This window comes from Trachinotus anak, unplaced genomic scaffold, assembly GCF_046630095.1.
Source record: "Trachinotus anak isolate AG129_WGS33_773 ecotype Australia unplaced genomic scaffold, CSIRO_AGI_Tana_v1 ptg000003l, whole genome shotgun sequence".
In the NCBI taxonomy this organism is placed as follows: domain Eukaryota; kingdom Metazoa; phylum Chordata; class Actinopteri; order Carangiformes; family Carangidae; genus Trachinotus; species Trachinotus anak.
Window position 1 is genome coordinate 9647719 of NW_027273854.1, and position 17282 is coordinate 9665000.

At 39.7% G+C, this 17282-nt stretch overlaps 3 protein-coding genes across 3 annotated transcripts in view; 2 read left to right on the forward strand and 1 right to left on the reverse strand.

Annotated features, from left to right (window-relative positions):
* On the reverse strand, positions 1-2664 carry atp5pd (ATP synthase peripheral stalk subunit d). The gene is made up of 6 exons (XM_071473118.1): positions 2538-2664; positions 1946-2086; positions 1485-1581; positions 1240-1311; positions 761-823; positions 1-304 (listed from the first exon to the last, which is right to left on the reverse strand). Exons 2-6 carry the CDS (start codon positions 2065-2067, stop codon positions 173-175), a joined length of 486 nt encoding a protein of 161 aa, XP_071329219.1. The 5' UTR covers positions 2068-2086; positions 2538-2664; the 3' UTR covers positions 1-172.
* Positions 2665-3210: 546 nt separating this feature from the next.
* LOC139615288 (medium-chain acyl-CoA ligase ACSF2, mitochondrial-like) lies at positions 3211-9626 on the forward strand. Its single transcript, XM_071473109.1, has 16 exons — positions 3211-3875; positions 4340-4535; positions 5089-5217; positions 5517-5570; positions 5715-5833; positions 5975-6137; positions 6978-7073; positions 7155-7306; positions 7399-7490; positions 7599-7675; positions 7758-7865; positions 7946-8097; positions 8259-8400; positions 8627-8737; positions 8840-8908; positions 9021-9626. Exons 1-16 carry the CDS (start codon positions 3754-3756, stop codon positions 9069-9071), a joined length of 1833 nt encoding a protein of 610 aa, XP_071329210.1. The 5' UTR covers positions 3211-3753; the 3' UTR covers positions 9072-9626.
* Positions 9627-10337: 711 nt separating this feature from the next.
* Positions 10338-17282, forward strand: part of LOC139615302 (medium-chain acyl-CoA ligase ACSF2, mitochondrial-like) — an 8398-nt gene continuing 1453 nt past the window's right edge. The window contains exons 1-16 of the mRNA XM_071473131.1: positions 10338-10481; positions 11624-11819; positions 12368-12496; positions 12823-12876; positions 13078-13196; positions 13341-13503; positions 14046-14141; positions 14223-14374; positions 14467-14558; positions 14655-14731; positions 14821-14928; positions 15009-15160; positions 15307-15448; positions 16395-16505; positions 16608-16676; positions 16782-17282. The exon at positions 16782-17282 is cut by the window's right edge and continues 1453 nt beyond it. Coding sequence (XP_071329232.1) covers positions 10360-10481; positions 11624-11819; positions 12368-12496; positions 12823-12876; positions 13078-13196; positions 13341-13503; positions 14046-14141; positions 14223-14374; positions 14467-14558; positions 14655-14731; positions 14821-14928; positions 15009-15160; positions 15307-15448; positions 16395-16505; positions 16608-16676; positions 16782-16832 — 1833 coding nt within the window. The 5' untranslated portion in view covers positions 10338-10359 and the 3' untranslated portion in view covers positions 16833-17282. The remainder of the gene's footprint in view (positions 10482-11623; positions 11820-12367; positions 12497-12822; positions 12877-13077; positions 13197-13340; positions 13504-14045; positions 14142-14222; positions 14375-14466; positions 14559-14654; positions 14732-14820; positions 14929-15008; positions 15161-15306; positions 15449-16394; positions 16506-16607; positions 16677-16781) is intronic.

Consider the following 17282-nt stretch of genomic DNA (forward strand, 5'->3'; position numbering starts at 1 on the left):
TGTGATGTTTCATTTTTATTTTTCCCCTCCATTCATACAGCTCATACAGACCGTGGGAAAAAAAAAAAAAAATCATTTCAGTCATTTTATAAACTTCTGAATGAGCAATCAGGACTTTTATACACATACTGTACAGGTTTTCCTCAATGGAAGCTACATGTCATAGGTACATTTACAGTTCAGCAATGGGTTTGTGTGGCCAGTAAGGATGTTTCACTTTGTCCAGCTTCGTTTCCGGGAAAGTTTCGTTCAAGTCTTCAATAGTCATCTGATCAAAGGGAATCATGTTTCTGAATTTGTCCAGCTGGGGGGAGGTAGAACAGAGGATAAGGACAAAAGGGGGATTTTAATTAAGTGTTTCCACTTGACTCTGGTAAATTAAGAAGGTGGGTGAAAATAAGAAGTATCAGATTTACTCCTGGGAGAAATTCAGTTTCAGTATGGTGGGTATTACAGCTGATGAAAGGGCAACAGAGTCAGATGATGAATTTGCTCTGCATTTAGATTTCTCTAGCTTCACAGCTCTGGTAAGGTGAATGGGTGACATGTTTCAAATTAAATAAATACAAGTGGAAAAACGCAGCTGGTAGTACAGTGCACACAAGATAGGTTCTATGTAAAACACATCTATCTGCAGACAGTGAGAGTCTAAGTCTGTATGTGTGTGATCTGAATTGTAGATTACTGTTTAGGCAATATTCTGCTGTACTAATGATACACACAGGGGCTGTTAATGAAAGTCTCAACATGAAGTACCCACCTCTTTTTCATACTGGGTGATACGAGCTTTGGATGCTTCAATGTAGGCAGCAGCTGTTCTGCTCTGAAAGGCAGAGAAATGAAAAAGAGAGAGTTTTAATACAGTTTGTGTACACAATGTCAAAAATAAATGCACTTGTGGATGATATAGTTCAAAATAGCAAGGCTCACACTGCGAGGAAAAAAAAAATTTCAAACATGGCTATTAAAATAAAATTCTACTAAAAGTTTGTATGTAAAGCAAAATAATTACTCTCAATGATTACTGGTGTTTGCAAACAACAGCATCTATGCTTCGTACATTTTTAAAATTGCCAAGACTACACCAGCACCAAAGTACTACAAACACACTTTGTGGTAGTTTCTATATTTTGAGAAAAAAAAAAAAAATCAAGTATCACAATGAATGCTACTTTTAAAAAGTGTTCATGGGAAGACACGCAGAGTTCTCTACTGGACATCTAACACAGGAGGACTCACCGCCTCTGCCTCCTGAGAGTTGATCAGTGCTGTCTGAGTGTCTACAGGCTCAGGAACTTTCAGAGCGCTGAACTGAGGGGAAACAGACAGTTAATACTATGCGTGATGACAATAAAATGCTCTACATGCTATTATCATGGTCAAACAACCATTACTGTACCTAAAAGTAATTATCCAGAAATGAACAGTAGTACAAGTGCCAGACCTACTGGTAATAGCTTGTTCACGTTATGGTCTTCTCTTACCTTCTTTTCAAACTCATCCACCATGCCTGCTTTAGCTACAGCTGAGCTGTAGTAGCTCCAGTCAATGGCGGCAGGTTTCTCAAGCAGAGACGCAAGCCTGTGAACACATCATGTGGTTACAAACTACTTACAGTACTGTTCCTGTTTATAATAGCAGTGCTAATTTAAAAAAAAAAAAAGGGGTGCCCATCAGTTCATTTTCTATATGCAGTTATAGCGTGGAGAAGCCTATAGCCTGTCCCAGCAGTCACACAACCCACATCCACCAATACTCGAGTGATGCCAATAAACAAAACCTACATGTTGCTGGACTGTTGGAGGAAGTGTCTGCAGAGAAGCAGGAGAAATGCAAACTCCAACCTTTGGGGTTGAACCCAGGAGCTTCATGCTTCGAAGCAACAGTGCTGACCACTGCACCGCCATGAACATGCTGAAGGTGGTATTTAACTGGGAATACAAACTTTGCAGAAACAGCATCGCCCCGTGTCTTCAGGTTGTTGAACATGGTCCTCTGGCTGGGTGGCACCCTCTCTGCAAAAGCCACCCAGTCGATGGCCTTCAGTGCAGCTCGTCTCCCAGCCATGCTTCAAACATGCATGTATCTGAAGGAGACAGAGACACTCAACACCGACACTTTACTTATGAACACATCTCAGTGGTTTCGCTTCTCTTAGCAACTCCTCGTCATTCACATTACCCTTTAAAACCTGCACGTTTCGCCTCTGAGACTCGTTTAATAGAAAACAAACGGCACTTAACTTCATTTCACAGTCTAAAGCCATATTTGTCTAAAGCGTATTATTTGTCATCATGTAGTTCAGTCTGACGCATAATTAATTAAAGCAAGTTAGCAAACACAGTTGGCGTTAGCAAGGCCATAGCAACAGCCGGGAATGGCGGAATAAGCGGCAGTTTTAAATTAGTGTCATTTTGTAAGATTTTCTAAACGAATCAGCTTGATGTGATCCAGACAATGTCTTCAAAGCATCTTTTTTTTTTTTCTTTTTTTTTTTTTTTTTTTAGAAAGGTGAACATTTCAGCAACACATCTCACCGTCGACGGGACACGAAATCCACGAACTAAACCGGTAACGACCGACCGGAAACGGTCCAGCTAATGTAACAGTTTGTGGGTCAAAGGTCAAGGTGTTTAAAGATTGTGATTGTAATTGGTGGTGGAATAATACAAAAATATTTTATCTCATAAAACCCTCGGGGATTTTTTAAAAACTGCAAACCAGTGTAAACATCCTAGCCATCTCCGTTAACATGGTTTTATTTTGAAAAAATGAAAAATTGTGTCTTTCTGACGCATGTTTGTGACTGCATATTAACAATTTTAATGTGCAAGACCATTATGCAGTAGTCTTACCACATGTTTAGTTTAAGGTTTAAATATTACACAAGATATAAATACAGTCTTACTAGGTTAAGCTAAAATAGTTAATGCATTGTACTTTGGATCTTGCTGTGTTGTTAACCGCTGCAGGATTTTTGTGTCCACTTCCAACACATATAATGAAGCTATTTTATTGATCTAAAATTTGATATAAAGCAAGCAACTTTTTCCCTCCTGGTGACTCATGTTTGCCTTGTCTCTTGCTTTTTGAGTGCTGGCAATTCAAAATCTTCTCAAACATACAGATAGATACCATTAATGTGTTACAATGGAACTAGAAATTGGTGGGATTGCTTCCTTCTGTTCTGCATAAACTAAAGCTAAACTGCGTTGCTGGTTTGAATTATGAAGACGCAATTGACGTAGTATTAAAAGATGGAAAAAAGGGAAAGGAATGCAAACTGTAGTGGAGGTGGTGAACAAAGTTATGAGTCATATTGTTGAAGCTAGTTGAAAAACACAGGCAGCCATGTACAATACAGGATCCCACCTATAAAATATCAATATTGGGGTTTCAGAAAAAAAGCGGAGTGTCTAAGGATACACAAATTTAAAAAAAGTGTGGAATAATAAAGAATTTTTGAACCTGAGAAGAGCATATAGTGGGATTGCTTTTGCAGCTATCCCAACTAATTAAAGTTAATATTTTCTTTCAACGTGCTTTAAAAGGCTAACTGGCAAATATACCTTTATCTCTCAGCCCGTGAGAATGACTGCAGGTTAAAGATTACACATGCAGTGATAAAACCAACCAGAGTAAAGGTAAACTGGTAAGAACCTGCTCATTAACACCTGGCGTCTTCTACTCAGATACATTAGAACTGTATTTAAATCCAATTGAAACAGACGGACTGTGTGACTGATCAGACCAATGTCAGCATTGATTTCTTCGTCGCTACTAAGGTTCTGTGCTCACAGTCTCCGATCTGTGGATGGACTCAAGCACAGCAAGACGTGGAAGTCATGCAGCACAAGTTTGCTCCAGCGGTGTCGGTAAGTTAATGCTCTTCATGCTCAAGTGACTCTCTACTGATACTCAGCTGTCGAAAAGATTAAGGAACAAGAGATCATTTGCCCGGTCACTTCTGGCTCTCGTGTATTTATTGGCTAACCATGACACTTCTGCTGTCTGTAAATATGAGCTGATGTTTTTCTGTTTGGTTGTTTGGTTTAAGGGTCACAAAACTGCATTAAAACAATGCTTTCTTAAATTGGGTTTTTAGTTAGTTTGGTTCAATTAGTTAGCTCATGCTTTGATGGCTGTTAAGACTGAGCCTGAGTATAATGGTATGTTTTTATGTGTTACTCATTGAGCTTATCCAAGGCTCATCTATTCTGTAATGTAGAAGATCATTCTCTTTGAAATCTGCAGTTACTGTAAGTCTAATGCTCAAATCATAGTTTGTTCACTGTATTTGACTCTTACCCTTTTTCCTGAATGTTGCTCTCAATACCAGGTCACTCCATGTGGACAGCCCTCCTCACAAACCCTCTCTGACCAGCAGCTATGTGCATGGTACCTCCTCCATCTCTCTGCTCCCCCTGACTGTGGGCCAGAGCCTGGACACCACAGTGCAGCGCTGGCCTGACCGTGAAGCTGTGGTCTTCCTTGAAGATGGCATCCGGAAAACCTTTGCACAGTTTCAGCAAGATGTGTGTCTCAGATTTTGAGCTGTCAGCTTTGGCTTTCAGGAGCCTTCATGCATGTATCAACCTTTTAACACAATGGCTTCTTGCTATTCAGTTGATTTTTTTGGAGCTTTGAAAGCTGGAATCAAATGACCCAAGAGACTTTAATTTTTAACACTACAGGTCTCTTATTTCAATAATTAACACCGAGACAAAGAGTAGGAACTGATTAGTGAGCTCAGCTTATCAAATCGCTGATAAATGCAAGTTGTTTGCACCTTTTCTTTCAGTCTCAATTTTGCAGGGTAATATAATAGTTGGTTGGCCTTTTGACATCTGATGAAATCACTTGTAGGAATCCTGGGATGCAAAAAGTGCCTCCTTAAAACTTTTTATTTAGTTTATCAGTGTCTCTGTGGTTCTCTTGCTGTAGTCTTTGGAGAAATAAGAAATGATTACCAGGATTGTATATCTAACAGGTTATTAAATTGCATGCGTTAGAAAGCTAGCTCTAGCTCTATTGTTGGTATATAAAAGAAAGAATTGTCAAATATTTTTGTAACATACATTGGTGCAGGTTGACAAGGTAGCTGCAGGTCTCCTTGCCCTGGGGCTGAAGCGAGGTGACCGACTGGGAGTTTGGGGACCCAACAAATATGAATGGATCCTTTTCCAATTTGCTTCAGCCAAGGCTGGAATTATACTGGTGAGTTTGGGAGCTGTGCATACCTTTCAAATTACATTCACAGCAGTGTGACCTTGTGGTTAGACACACAGTCTTTCAGCTCTGGACAAATTGCACCATGCTAACATGTGTCAGTGAGTAGGACATTGAACCTATCCAGGGGCCCAGGGGAGCTGTTATGTAGCTGTACCACTATATGTTTACCAGGTCACTGTAATTCCTTAGTATGTATTAACCTCTATACACGTATAGTATAACATGTATAGTATGAATGTATGGTGAGTGGCTGTATAAATAGACTTGACTTTTTTTCCGTGCAGGTGTCATTGAACCCAGCCTATCAGCTGAAGGAAGTGGAGTTTACTTTAAAGAAGGTATAACTTGTGCCCAATGTTGTGTCACAGTGCATTAGCCTACTTACTAACTACATACTATACTACTTAACGAAAGTAAAATGCATTCTTTCAAATAAGCAGTATATGAATATAAATTCAACAGAATTAAAATGTTGTGTCCAGGTCCAGTGTAAAGCAGTGGTCTGCCCTACCCACTTTAAAACCCAGAAGTTCTGTGAGATGTTGAGAGAGATGTGCCCAGAGATTGATCTGACACCAGCTGGCATGGTGAAAAGCTCCAGGTATGACAGATTTCAAAAAATGTTCTTAAGGCACCTGTTCTTTCTCTATTATCATTATTGTAAGATACAGAAAATACTTACACTATGTATAATTGATGGTTTCCTGGATGTAATATGAAGATCCTGTCTTGGGTCTGCCAGGGTGCCAGACTTGCGTATGGTGATTGTGACAGATAGCAGACAGCCAGGGATGCTCCATGTAGATGATGTGATGCAAGCAGGAGAGAGTCGGCACCACAAAGAGCTGATGGATCTACAGAGCAAGCTGTCCTCCGATGAACCCATCAACATTCAGTTCACATCAGTAACCTTCAGTATTGCACCTTTTATAATGGCGCACATGCTTTGTATTACTTAGACTGACATCATGATGTAACACACACTCATCGAGCACTTTATTGGAAATACTATACTTACACTGGGTAGGAAAATATTCCCTTGAGGTTCTGGTTCATGTTGACATGATGCCATCACATAATTACTGTAGATTTGTCAGCTGCACATTCATGCTGTGAATCTCCTGTTCTACCAAAGGTGTTCTCCTGGATTCAGATCTGGTGACTGGGGACGCTACTGAAGTTCACTGAACTCATTGTCATGTTCATGAAACCAGTTTTTGTGACATGGAGCATTATCCTACTGGAGGTAGACATTAGATGATGGTAAATTGTGGCCATTAAGGTATGCACATGGTCAGCTACAATAGTCAGATAAACTGCAGAATTCAAACGATGACAGATTGGAATCAAGGGCCCAAAGTGAGCCATTTTACAGCACACCCCCTGCCTGGACTGTTGACGCCAGGCAGTTTGGTACCATCTGTGTGCGTCAGCAGAAATCCAGATTTAGCAGACCAGGCTATGTTTTTCCAGTCTTTAATTGTCCAGTTTTGGGGAGCCTGTGTTCACTGCAGCCTCAGGTTTCTCTTCTTGGCTGACAGGACTGGAATCTGACAAGTTCTTCTGCTGTTGAAACCTGCAGCAACAATCAAAGGTTAAAGTCAATGAGATAACATTGTCTTCCCATTCTAGTGTTTGATTTGAACATTAACATAAGCCCCTGGCCTGTACACGTGTTCCTAACAAAGTGCTAGGTGAGTGAAGATCTAATAATGATTCAGATCAAGTCCTGTTCTTTGTTTTAGGGCACTACTGGGAGTCCAAAGGGAGCCACTCTTTCCCATCACAATATTGTCAATAATGCCTACTTTATGGGTCTCCGAATGGGTTATGCATCAAGAGTAAGTCCATATTCTTCTCTTGAATTGAAGAAAATACAAACAGTGAAACATGAGTTATCTTGTTTTCCATATTTTCATCAGCCTCAGGTGCGAGTGTGTGTGCCTGTACCCATGTACCACTGCTTTGGCTCTGTGCTTGGAGGGATGAGTATGGCAGTACATGGTATCACACTTGTCTTCCCTTCCCCTGCCTACAGCAGTCGTGCCAATTTAGAGGCCATTCAGAGTGAAAAGTATGACATGATGCTTCTCATCACCCGAAAGACTTTCAAATGTATAGTACTAAGCACTTTCATTGGCTGCCACCTGTGTGTTGTTAATCCAGGTGCAATATCGTCTATGGCACTCCCACAATGTTCACTGACTTGCTGAGCCAACCAGATTTACACAAGTATGATTTGTCATCAGTTGAATCTGGTAAGAAATGTAAAGACTAAAACTATGTTTTTTTGAATTTGGTGTGGTGTTTGGAGCCATTATTTAAGGCATCCTGTTGTTGTTGTTGTTGTTGTTGTTGTACTTTAGGGATCATGGCAGGTTCTCCCTGCCCTCCTGAGATACTAAGAAAACTGATAACAGACATGAACATGAGAGAGATCACGGTGAGTGTTTACATGTCCTGTACTTTTTTTCCAATAATGTTTCTTCAGCATAAAAGAACATGTATCCATAATGTTTAAACAGATTGGTTATGGAACCACTGAGAATAGCCCCATTACATTTCTGGGATTCCCACAAGACAGTGAGGAGCTGAAGATGAATACTGTTGGTTGTATCATGAGCCACACTGAGGTATGCCCCCTCTTTCACACAACCCTCATCTACACATTTCCATGACAACACTGTGACTTACAATATGCATGTAACTATAGGCTAAAGTGGTGGACCCCACTACTGGGGAGATTGTGCCTCTGGGGGCAACAGGTGAGCTGATGATCAGAGGCAATTGTGTCATGCATGGGTACTGGGCTGATCCTGAGAAAACTGGAGAGGTTATCTCCCAAGATCGCTGGTACAGGACTGGGTAAGATTAATGTTAATTTACGACTTTGTGTAAATCAACAGAAAAATATTTTATCGACAGTGTAGAGATCTATGTATTTTAGTTGCACAGAGGTTGATGCACCATTTGGGAATCCATGTGGGAAAAGCAATTTTTTTCCCCTTCAATTTTCCTCTACACAGTGACACAGCCAGCCTCAACAGTTTGGGATACTGCCGCATTGAAGGACGCATTAAGGACATGATCATCCGTGGAGGAGAGAACATCTACCCTGCTGAAATAGAGCAATTTCTCTATACACATCCCAAAGTGCAGGAGGTGCAGGTACAATTCAAAACCACTGGAGGGCAGCAAAGTCTCTCTAGAAGGTTGATGGCAGTGATCCACGGCGAAGTTATAGTTTTGTCTACTTCATTGTGGGAACAGCAGTTCAAATCTCTATTTTTGATATTTTTGTAAACAGTGCTCATAATATATTTAACATAAATTTCATGGAGAGGTCACATTAATCAGCTGTGGTGGTCTAAATTCTAGGTGTTCTGTTTCCCAGGTGGTTGGAGTGAAAGATGAGAGGCTGGGTGAGCAGGTGTGTGCTTGCATCAGGCTGAAGGAGGGCCACACCTCCAGTACAGAGGAGATTAGAGCGTTCTGCAAAGGCCAGGTGAGCATGGGTGATGAGTAAAACAGCCAAAAGCTCTACATGCCCATCCTCAGAGCACAGCTGCACACTGTGTGGACTGATATTTGTTTTTCTTTTTTTCAGATTTCTCACTTCAAAATCCCACACTATGTGATCTTTGTAGACAGCTACCCCCTGACCGTCTCTGGAAAGGTAACTTCTGCTCTAATACCAACATGTCTAAACCATCAACAGCAAAATGATGAATGCCTGATCAAAAATAAAACTGAGATGACAGCTTTTTTTTTTTGGTTTGTTTTTCTAGATCAAGAAGAACATATTAAAGCAGGATATGGAGAAGAAACTGGGCCTTTAATTTGTGGACTGATGGACATTGAGTGTACATGCTGGGAAAAAAAGAAGGCAGGGACAGGGTAGAGTAATGCAACTGGGACTATACAAGCGATTTGCTGCTTGAATATAATTTTTTCCTTTTTTTTGCTGTTTAAACATTCATATAAAAATCTAAACGTTTGACCTTAACAGTGGACCTATATTTTTTCATCTTTATAGTTTGTTACTGACCTTGATTATAGTTGTTTGACAGTGAATTCTTAACACAAGGTGTACCACTGATGACGGTAACCAAATAGGCCTGAAAGCTCCAGAAATAGGTCCTTGTGGAAAGTTTTTTTTTTTCATACTGTATAATCTTTAGTAACACAACAATCAGTAATACACAGCATATTTATCATCTCAGTTTTCACAACTGTGATTATTTGATATTGTAATACAGTGGCTTTTACAAGGACAAGGCTCCTTCTCTTCTTAGGACAGTATGAAAAATGGTGTCTTTCTCACATATGGTTGCAACCACAACTGCATATTGACAATTTAAAAATGTATTTTCATTAAAAATAACTATGACTTATGAATGTGTTGGCTTTGTTGGTGAAATCATACTATAGAAAATGATTACAATTAATATTTAAGTAGGATTTCACAGCATTTTTTAAATATTTTTTATTTTTTTTATTTTTACGGAATTCAATTATATGATTATATGATAACATTTTGAGTATTTTTCTTATTCTGTCCTTCTCTTGTAGCTTTGGGACCAGTGCTTTTGCTGTTTTGGTTAAAGTTTAAATATTACACAAGAAAAACAATCTTACCAGGTTAAGCTAAAATAGGTAATGCATTGTCCTTTGGGCCTTGCTGTGTTATTCATTGCTGCAGTATTTTATGTGCATTTCCAAGACATCTGATTAAGATGTTTATTGATCTAAAGTTTTATAGAAAGGAAGTATAGAACCAGCTTTTTCCCTCCTGACTGCTCGTGTTATTAGCAGTGCCTTGGCTCTTGCTTTTTGAGTGCTGACATTTCAAAAGCTTTTCAAACATACAGATGCCATTAATGTGTGGTGTATAAAACTACACTTGAACTCATTATTTGTATGGTTTTGTCAGAATTGGTAAATAGTAAATATTATAATTAAAGTTAATACTTTCCTGAAATCTCTCATCCAGTGAGAATGAGTGCAGGTTAAAGATTACACATACAGTGATAAAATTGGGGTAAAGGTGAGCTGGTAAGAACCTGATTAAGACCCAGTGTCTTCTGCTCAGATATATCAGGACGGACTGTGTGACTGTTCAGCCCAATGTCAGCACTCATTTCTTCCTCACTACTAAGGTTCTGTGCTCACAGTCTCCGATCTGTGGATGGACTCAAGCACAGCAAGACGTGGAAATTATGCAGCACAAGTTTGCTCCAGTGGTGTCGGTAAGTTTATGCTCTCCACACTCAAGTGGTCAAATGGTGACATGGTGTTACTCAAAAATTCATTGCAGACATTTATGTCTAAGTTTGCAATGTTTAATAATAAATATAAACCATTGCTTTTAAATCAAGCGACAAAGATCTTTGTGAGATATCTAAATATTAATTTGGTTTTAAACCAGTCATTAAAAAAATAGGCCATGTTAGCTTGTACAAAGTCTTACCTGGAGGGGCAACCATCTACACAAGCATTGTTAATTGATCACAATTGATTTTAATACAGCTCCTCCATCCAGACAGTACAGTAACACTGTCTCTGTCTCACTGTTTTCTTCCCATTTTTGGCTGGAGGTTGTCAAATTTAACAACCAGGTATCTCAGACTTTAACCTCTGAACTAATATCGTGGCCTTCAATGTTTGCATTTCTCAGTTGCTGTCTGGTGGAACCACACTCATAGGTTTGTTTCCTTTTACTGCAAAAAAATGTCAGTGAGCTGGTAGTCAAGGCTTACACATGTCCGATGGATGTTCCACACAATAATCCACTCTGCTGCCGTTGTAGAGTTGAAAAAACACCAAAACTAATTAATTCCTGGTGACAACTGTCTTTGGCTTGTTGGGTTGTTAATAAACCCAACATACTGGAGGGTTACAACAGAGCAAGAGAAAACTCTGAGGTCCAAGCAATCCCTGATGACAAAAAACATAATGAACAAGAAGTCATTTGTCTGGTCACTTCTGGCTCTTAGGTAATAATTGGCAAACCATTACAATTCTGCAGTCAGTAAACAATATGAGCTCAGTGTTTTTCTGTATGGTTGTTTATTTTAAGGGTCACATCTCTGCACTAAAACAATGCCCCCCGAAAATTAGGTTTTTGTTTGCATTAGTTGGCTCATGCTGTGTGAAATTTTTTTGCCGTTAAGACTGAGCCTGAGCCTGATTGTCCTGGCCTGGTGTATGTTTTTGTCTTATTCATCAGGCTTATCTAAGGCTCTTGTATTCTTTAATGTAGAAGAATGGTAAACAATTAGTGGGCCTTCTCCTTGAAATGTGCAGTTACTGTAAGTCTAATGCTCAAATCACAGTCTGTTCACTGTATTTGACCCTTGCCCTTTTTCCTGAATGTTGCTCTCAATACCAGGTCACTCCATGTGGACAGCCCTCCTCACAAACCCTCTCTGACCAGCAGCTATGTGCATGGTACCTCCTCCATCTCTCTGCTCCCCCTGACTGTGGGCCAGAGCCTGGACACCACAGTGGAGCGCTGGCCTGACCGTGAAGCTGTGGTCTTCCTTGAAGATGACATCCGGAAAACCTTTGCACAGTTTCAGCAAGATGTGTGTCTCAGATTTTGAGCTGTCAGCTTTGGCTTTCAGGAGCCTTCATGCATGTATCAACCTTTTAACACAATGACTTCTTGCTATTCAGTTGATATTTTTGGAGCTTTGAAAGCTGGAATCAAATGATCCAAGAGACTTTCATTTTTAACACTACAGGTCTCTTATTTCAATAATTAACACCGAGACAAAGAGTAGGAACTGATTAGTGAGCTCAGCTTATCAAATTGCTGATAAATGCAAGTTGTTTGTACCTTTTCTTTCAGTCTCAATTTTGCAGGGTAATATAATAGTTGGTTGGCCTTTTGACATCTGATGAAATCGCTTGTAGGAATCCTGGGATGCAAAAAGTGCCTCCTTAAAACTATTTATTCAGTTTATCAGTGTCTCTGTGGTTCTCTTGCTGTAGTCTTTGGAGGAAATAATTACCAGGCTTGTATATATAACAGTTTAATTAAATTGCAAGCATTAGAAAAAAATCTCTAGCTCTATTGTTGGCACATAGAAGAAAGAATTGTCAAATATTTTTGTAACATACATTGGTGCAGGTTGACAAGGTAGCTGCAGGTCTCCTTGCCCTGGGGCTGAAGCGAGGTGACCGACTGGGAGTTTGGGGACCCAACAAATATGAATGGATCCTTTTCCAATTTGCTACAGCCAAGGCTGGAATTATACTGGTGAGTTTGGGAGCTGTGCATACCTTTCAAATTACATTCACAGCAGTGTGACCTTGTGGTTAGACACACAGTCTTTCAGCTCTGGACAAATTGCACCATGCTAACATGTGTCAGTGAGTAGGACATTGAACCTATCCAGGGGCCCAGGGGAGCTGTTATGTAGCTGTACCACTATATGTTTACCAGGTCACTGTAATTCCTTAGTATGTATTAACCTCTATACACAGCTTGATGGGATATGTTTTATGTATTATATGATATAACATGTATAGTATGAATGTATGGTGAGTGGCTGTATAAATAGACTTGACTTTTTTTCCATGCAGGTGTCATTGAACCCAGCCTATCAGCTGAAGGAAGTGGAGTTTACTTTAAAGAAGGTATAACTTGTGCCCAGTGATTATGTCACAGTGCATTAGCCTAATTACAAACTACATACTTACTATACTACTTAACGAAAGTAAAACGCATGTCAATTTAGACAACTGAGAGCTGACAATTTACTACTTTCATACTAGCAAAATCCTTTCACATAAGCAGGTAAGAACATAAATTCAACAGAATTAAAATGTTGTGTCCAGGTCCAGTGTAAAGCAGTGGTCTGCCCTAATCACTTTAAAACCCAGAGGTTCTGTGAGATGTTGAGGGAGATGTGCCCAGAGATTGATCTGACACCAGCTGGCATGGTGAAAAGCTCCAGGTATGACAGATTTCTAAAATAAAATATTTATAACACTGTATTATCACTATTGTAGTAAGACACAGAAAATACTTCACAAAGGGCACTATGTATAATTTATGGTTTCCTAGATTTAATGTAAAGATCCTGTCTTGGGTCTGCCAGGGTGCCAGACTTGCGTATGGTGATTGTGACAGATAGCAGACAGCCAGGGATGCTCCATGTAGATGATGTGATGCAAGCAGGAGAGAGTCGGCACCACAAAGAGCTGATGGATCTACAGAGCAAGCTGTCCTCCGATGAACCCATCAACATTCAGTTCACATCAGTAACCCTCAGTATTGCACCTTTTATAATGGCGCACATGCTTTGTATTACTTAGACTGACATCATGATATAACACACACTCATCGAGCACTTTATTAGAAACACTATAGTTACACTGGGTACGGCCTCCCTTTGCCCTGAAAATGGCATAAATTTTTTTTGGCATGGATGTTGGAAATATTCCTTTGAGGTTCTGGTTCATGTTGACATGATACCATCACATAATAACTGTAGATTTGTCAGCTGCACATTCATGCTGTCAATCTCCTGTTTCACCGGTCTTTAATTGTCCAGTTTTGGTGTCCACTGCAGCCTCAGGTTTCTCTTCTTGGCTGACAGGACTGGAATCTGACAAGTTCTTCTGCTGTTGAAGCCTGCAGCAACAATCAAAGGTCAAAGTCAATGAGATAACATTGTCTTCCCATTCTAATGTTTGATTTGAACATTAATAGAAGCCCCTGGCCTGTACACGTGTTCCTAACAAAGTGCTAGGTGAGTGAAGATCTAATAATGATTCAGATCAAGTCCTGTTCTTTGTTTTAGGGCACTACTGGGAGGCCAAAGGGAGCCACTCTTTCCCATCACAATATTGTCAATAATGCCTACTTTATGGGTCTCCGATTGGGTTATGCATCAAGAGTAAGTCCATATTCTTCTCTTGAATTGAAGAAAATACAAACAGTGAAACATGAGCAATCTTGTTTTCCATGTTTTCATCAGCCTCAGGTGCGAGTGTGTGTGCCTGTACCCATGTACCACTGCTTTGGCTCTGTGCTTGGAGGGATGAGTATGGCAGTACATGGTATCACACTTGTCTTCCCTTCCTCTGCCTACAGCAGTCGTGCCAATTTAGAGGCCATTCAGAGTGAAAAGTATGACATGATGCTTCTCATCACCCAAATGACTTTCACACGTATAGTACTAAGCACTTTCATTGGCTGCCACCTGTGTGTTGTTAATTCAGGTGCAATATCGTCTATGGCACTCCCACAATGTTCACTGACTTGCTGAGCCAACCAGATTTACACAAGTATGATTTGTCATCAGTTGAATCTGGTAAGAAATGTAAAGACTAAAACTGTGTTGTATTGAATTTGGTATGATGTTTGGAGCCATTATTCAAGGCATCATTGTCTGTTTGCTATGCTTTAGGAATTATGGGAGGTTCTTCGTGCCCCTCTGAGATACTAAAAAAACTGATAACAGACATGAACATGAGAGAGATCACGGTGAGTGTTTATATGCCCTGTACTTTTTTCAAATAATGTTTCTTCAGCATAGAAGAATGTGTATTCATCAGACTTTAAACTTTAAACAGACTGGTTATGGAACCACTGAGAATAGCCCCGTTACATTTCTGGGATTCCCACAAGACAGCGAGGAGCTGAAGATGAATACTGTTGGTTGTATCATGAGCCACACTGAGGTATGCCCCCTCTTTCACACAACCCTCATCTACACATTTCCATGACAACACTGTGACTTACAGTATGCATGTAACCATAGGCTAAAGTGGTGGACCCCACTACTGGGGAGATTGTGCCTCTGGGGGCAACAGGTGAGCTGATGATCAGAGGCAATTGTGTCATGCATGGGTACTGGGCTGATCCTGAGAAAACTGGAGAGGTTATCTCCCAAGATCGCTGGTACAGGACTGGGTAAGATTAATGTTAATTTACGACTTTATGGTTTTTTAAAAAATATTTTATTGACAGTGTAGAGATCTATATGTATGTTTGATGCACTAGTTTGGATTCTGTGTGCAATATATAATTTTTTTCCCCTTCAATTTTCCTCTACACAGTGACACAGCCAGCCTCAACAGTCTGGGATACTGCCGCATTGAAGGACGCATTAAGGACATGATCATCCGTGGAGGAGAGAACATCTACCCTGCTGAGATAGAGCAATTTCTCTATACACATCCCAAAGTGCAGGAGGTGCAGGTACAATTCAAAACCACTGGAGGGCAGCAAAGTCTCTCTAGAAGGTTGATGGCGGTGATTCACTGTCAAGCAGAGGTGGACAAAATCCACAGCTCCATTACTTGAGTCAAAGTTTAGATACTCCTGGTCAAATATTACTCCAATAAAAGTGAAAGTTGTTCAGTTGAATTTTTAGTACATTTTTTAAAAAAAATGTATGTCAAAGCATTGTATTGTTCAACAGTGCATTTATAGAACCTATTGACTCTGAAACAACCTAAAGAATGACTGACTGACTTTAGAACCTGTAGAATAAAAAGCTTGTAGAATATGCTACCACGCCTAGAAAGGGCCATAAGCCATTTGACCAACCTTAAAAAACGGCAACTACGAGCTGTCTGTTTTTCTGGTTTATCCGGAATTAAACAAAAGTTACAACCCTTGACATGCTGTCTGATGTTGGATGGCTAATTTTTTAAGGCAGCAATGAAGTTTGGTCGTGGTAAACACAGCAAATGTTTAAAACAAAAGGAATCTTTCTTTATGTCTAAAACTTCAAACATGGACTTCAGATAAGGCCGTGGTACTCTGCTGAAGAGTCTTAGGAGTTGGCAGAGTTAGTTTTTTCTCATATGATGAACACAGCTATGGCCTATTACATTTTAGAAAATAAAATTTTTTTTTTCCAGCTGACTAAAAGCTTTGCTTCGAAATAAGGAGAACTTCGCAGGAATGTACTGAAAAAAATGCTCAAGTAAAGTAGTACAATAATACAATGTATTGAAGTACAATACAGTAAATATACTTAGTTACTGTGGTTTTGTCTACTTCATTGTGGGAACAGCAGTTCAAATGTATTTTTTGATGTTTTTGTAAACAATACTCTGAATATATTTAAAATAAATTTCATGGAGAGGTCACATTAATCAGCTGTGGTGGTCTAAATTCTAGGTGTTCTGTTTCCCAGGTGGTTGGAGTGAAAGATGAGAGGCTGGGTGAGCAGGTGTGTGCTTGCATCAGGCTGAAGGAGGGCCACACCTCCAGTACAGAGGAGATTAGAGCGTTCTGCAAAGGCCAGGTGAGCATGGGTGATGAGTAAAACAGCCAAAAGCTCTACATGCCCATCCTCAGAGCACAGCTGCACACTGTGTGGACTGATATTTGTTTTTCTTTTTTTCAGATTTCTCACTTCAAAATCCCACACTATGTGATCTTTGTAGACAGCTACCCCCTGACCGTCACTGGAAAGGTAACTTCTGCTCTAATACCAACATGTCTGAACATGAGCAGAATGATTAATGATTAATCAAAATAAAACTGAGATGACAGCATTTTTTTTGGTTTGTTTTTCTAGATCAAGAAGAACATATTAAAGCAGGATATTGAGAAGAAACTGGGCCTTTAATTTGTGGACTGATGGACATTGAGTGTACATGCTGGGAAAAAAAGAAGGCAGGGACAGGGTAGAGTAATGCAACTGGGACTATACAAGCGATTTGCTGCTTGAATATAATTTTTTCCTTTTTTTTGCTGTTTAAACATTCATATAAAAATCTAAACGTTTGACCTTAACAGTGGACCTATATTTAGATTTTAATTTCTGGACTGATGGACACTGAGAATTTGTGCTGGGAAAAAAAAGAAGTAGGGAGAGTGATGCATTTGGTACTATGAACCAAAATGGGACCATGTAACTGTTTTTTTTTTTTTTTTTTTTTTTTTTTTTTTTAAAGGTCCCATATTGTATAAAGTGATATTTCCATGTCTTTTTTTGAGTATAAAGCAGTTTAGGGTCTATATTAATAGTGTGAAAGTATCAAAGCGCTCAGTCCACAGAGAAATTCACACAGCCTGT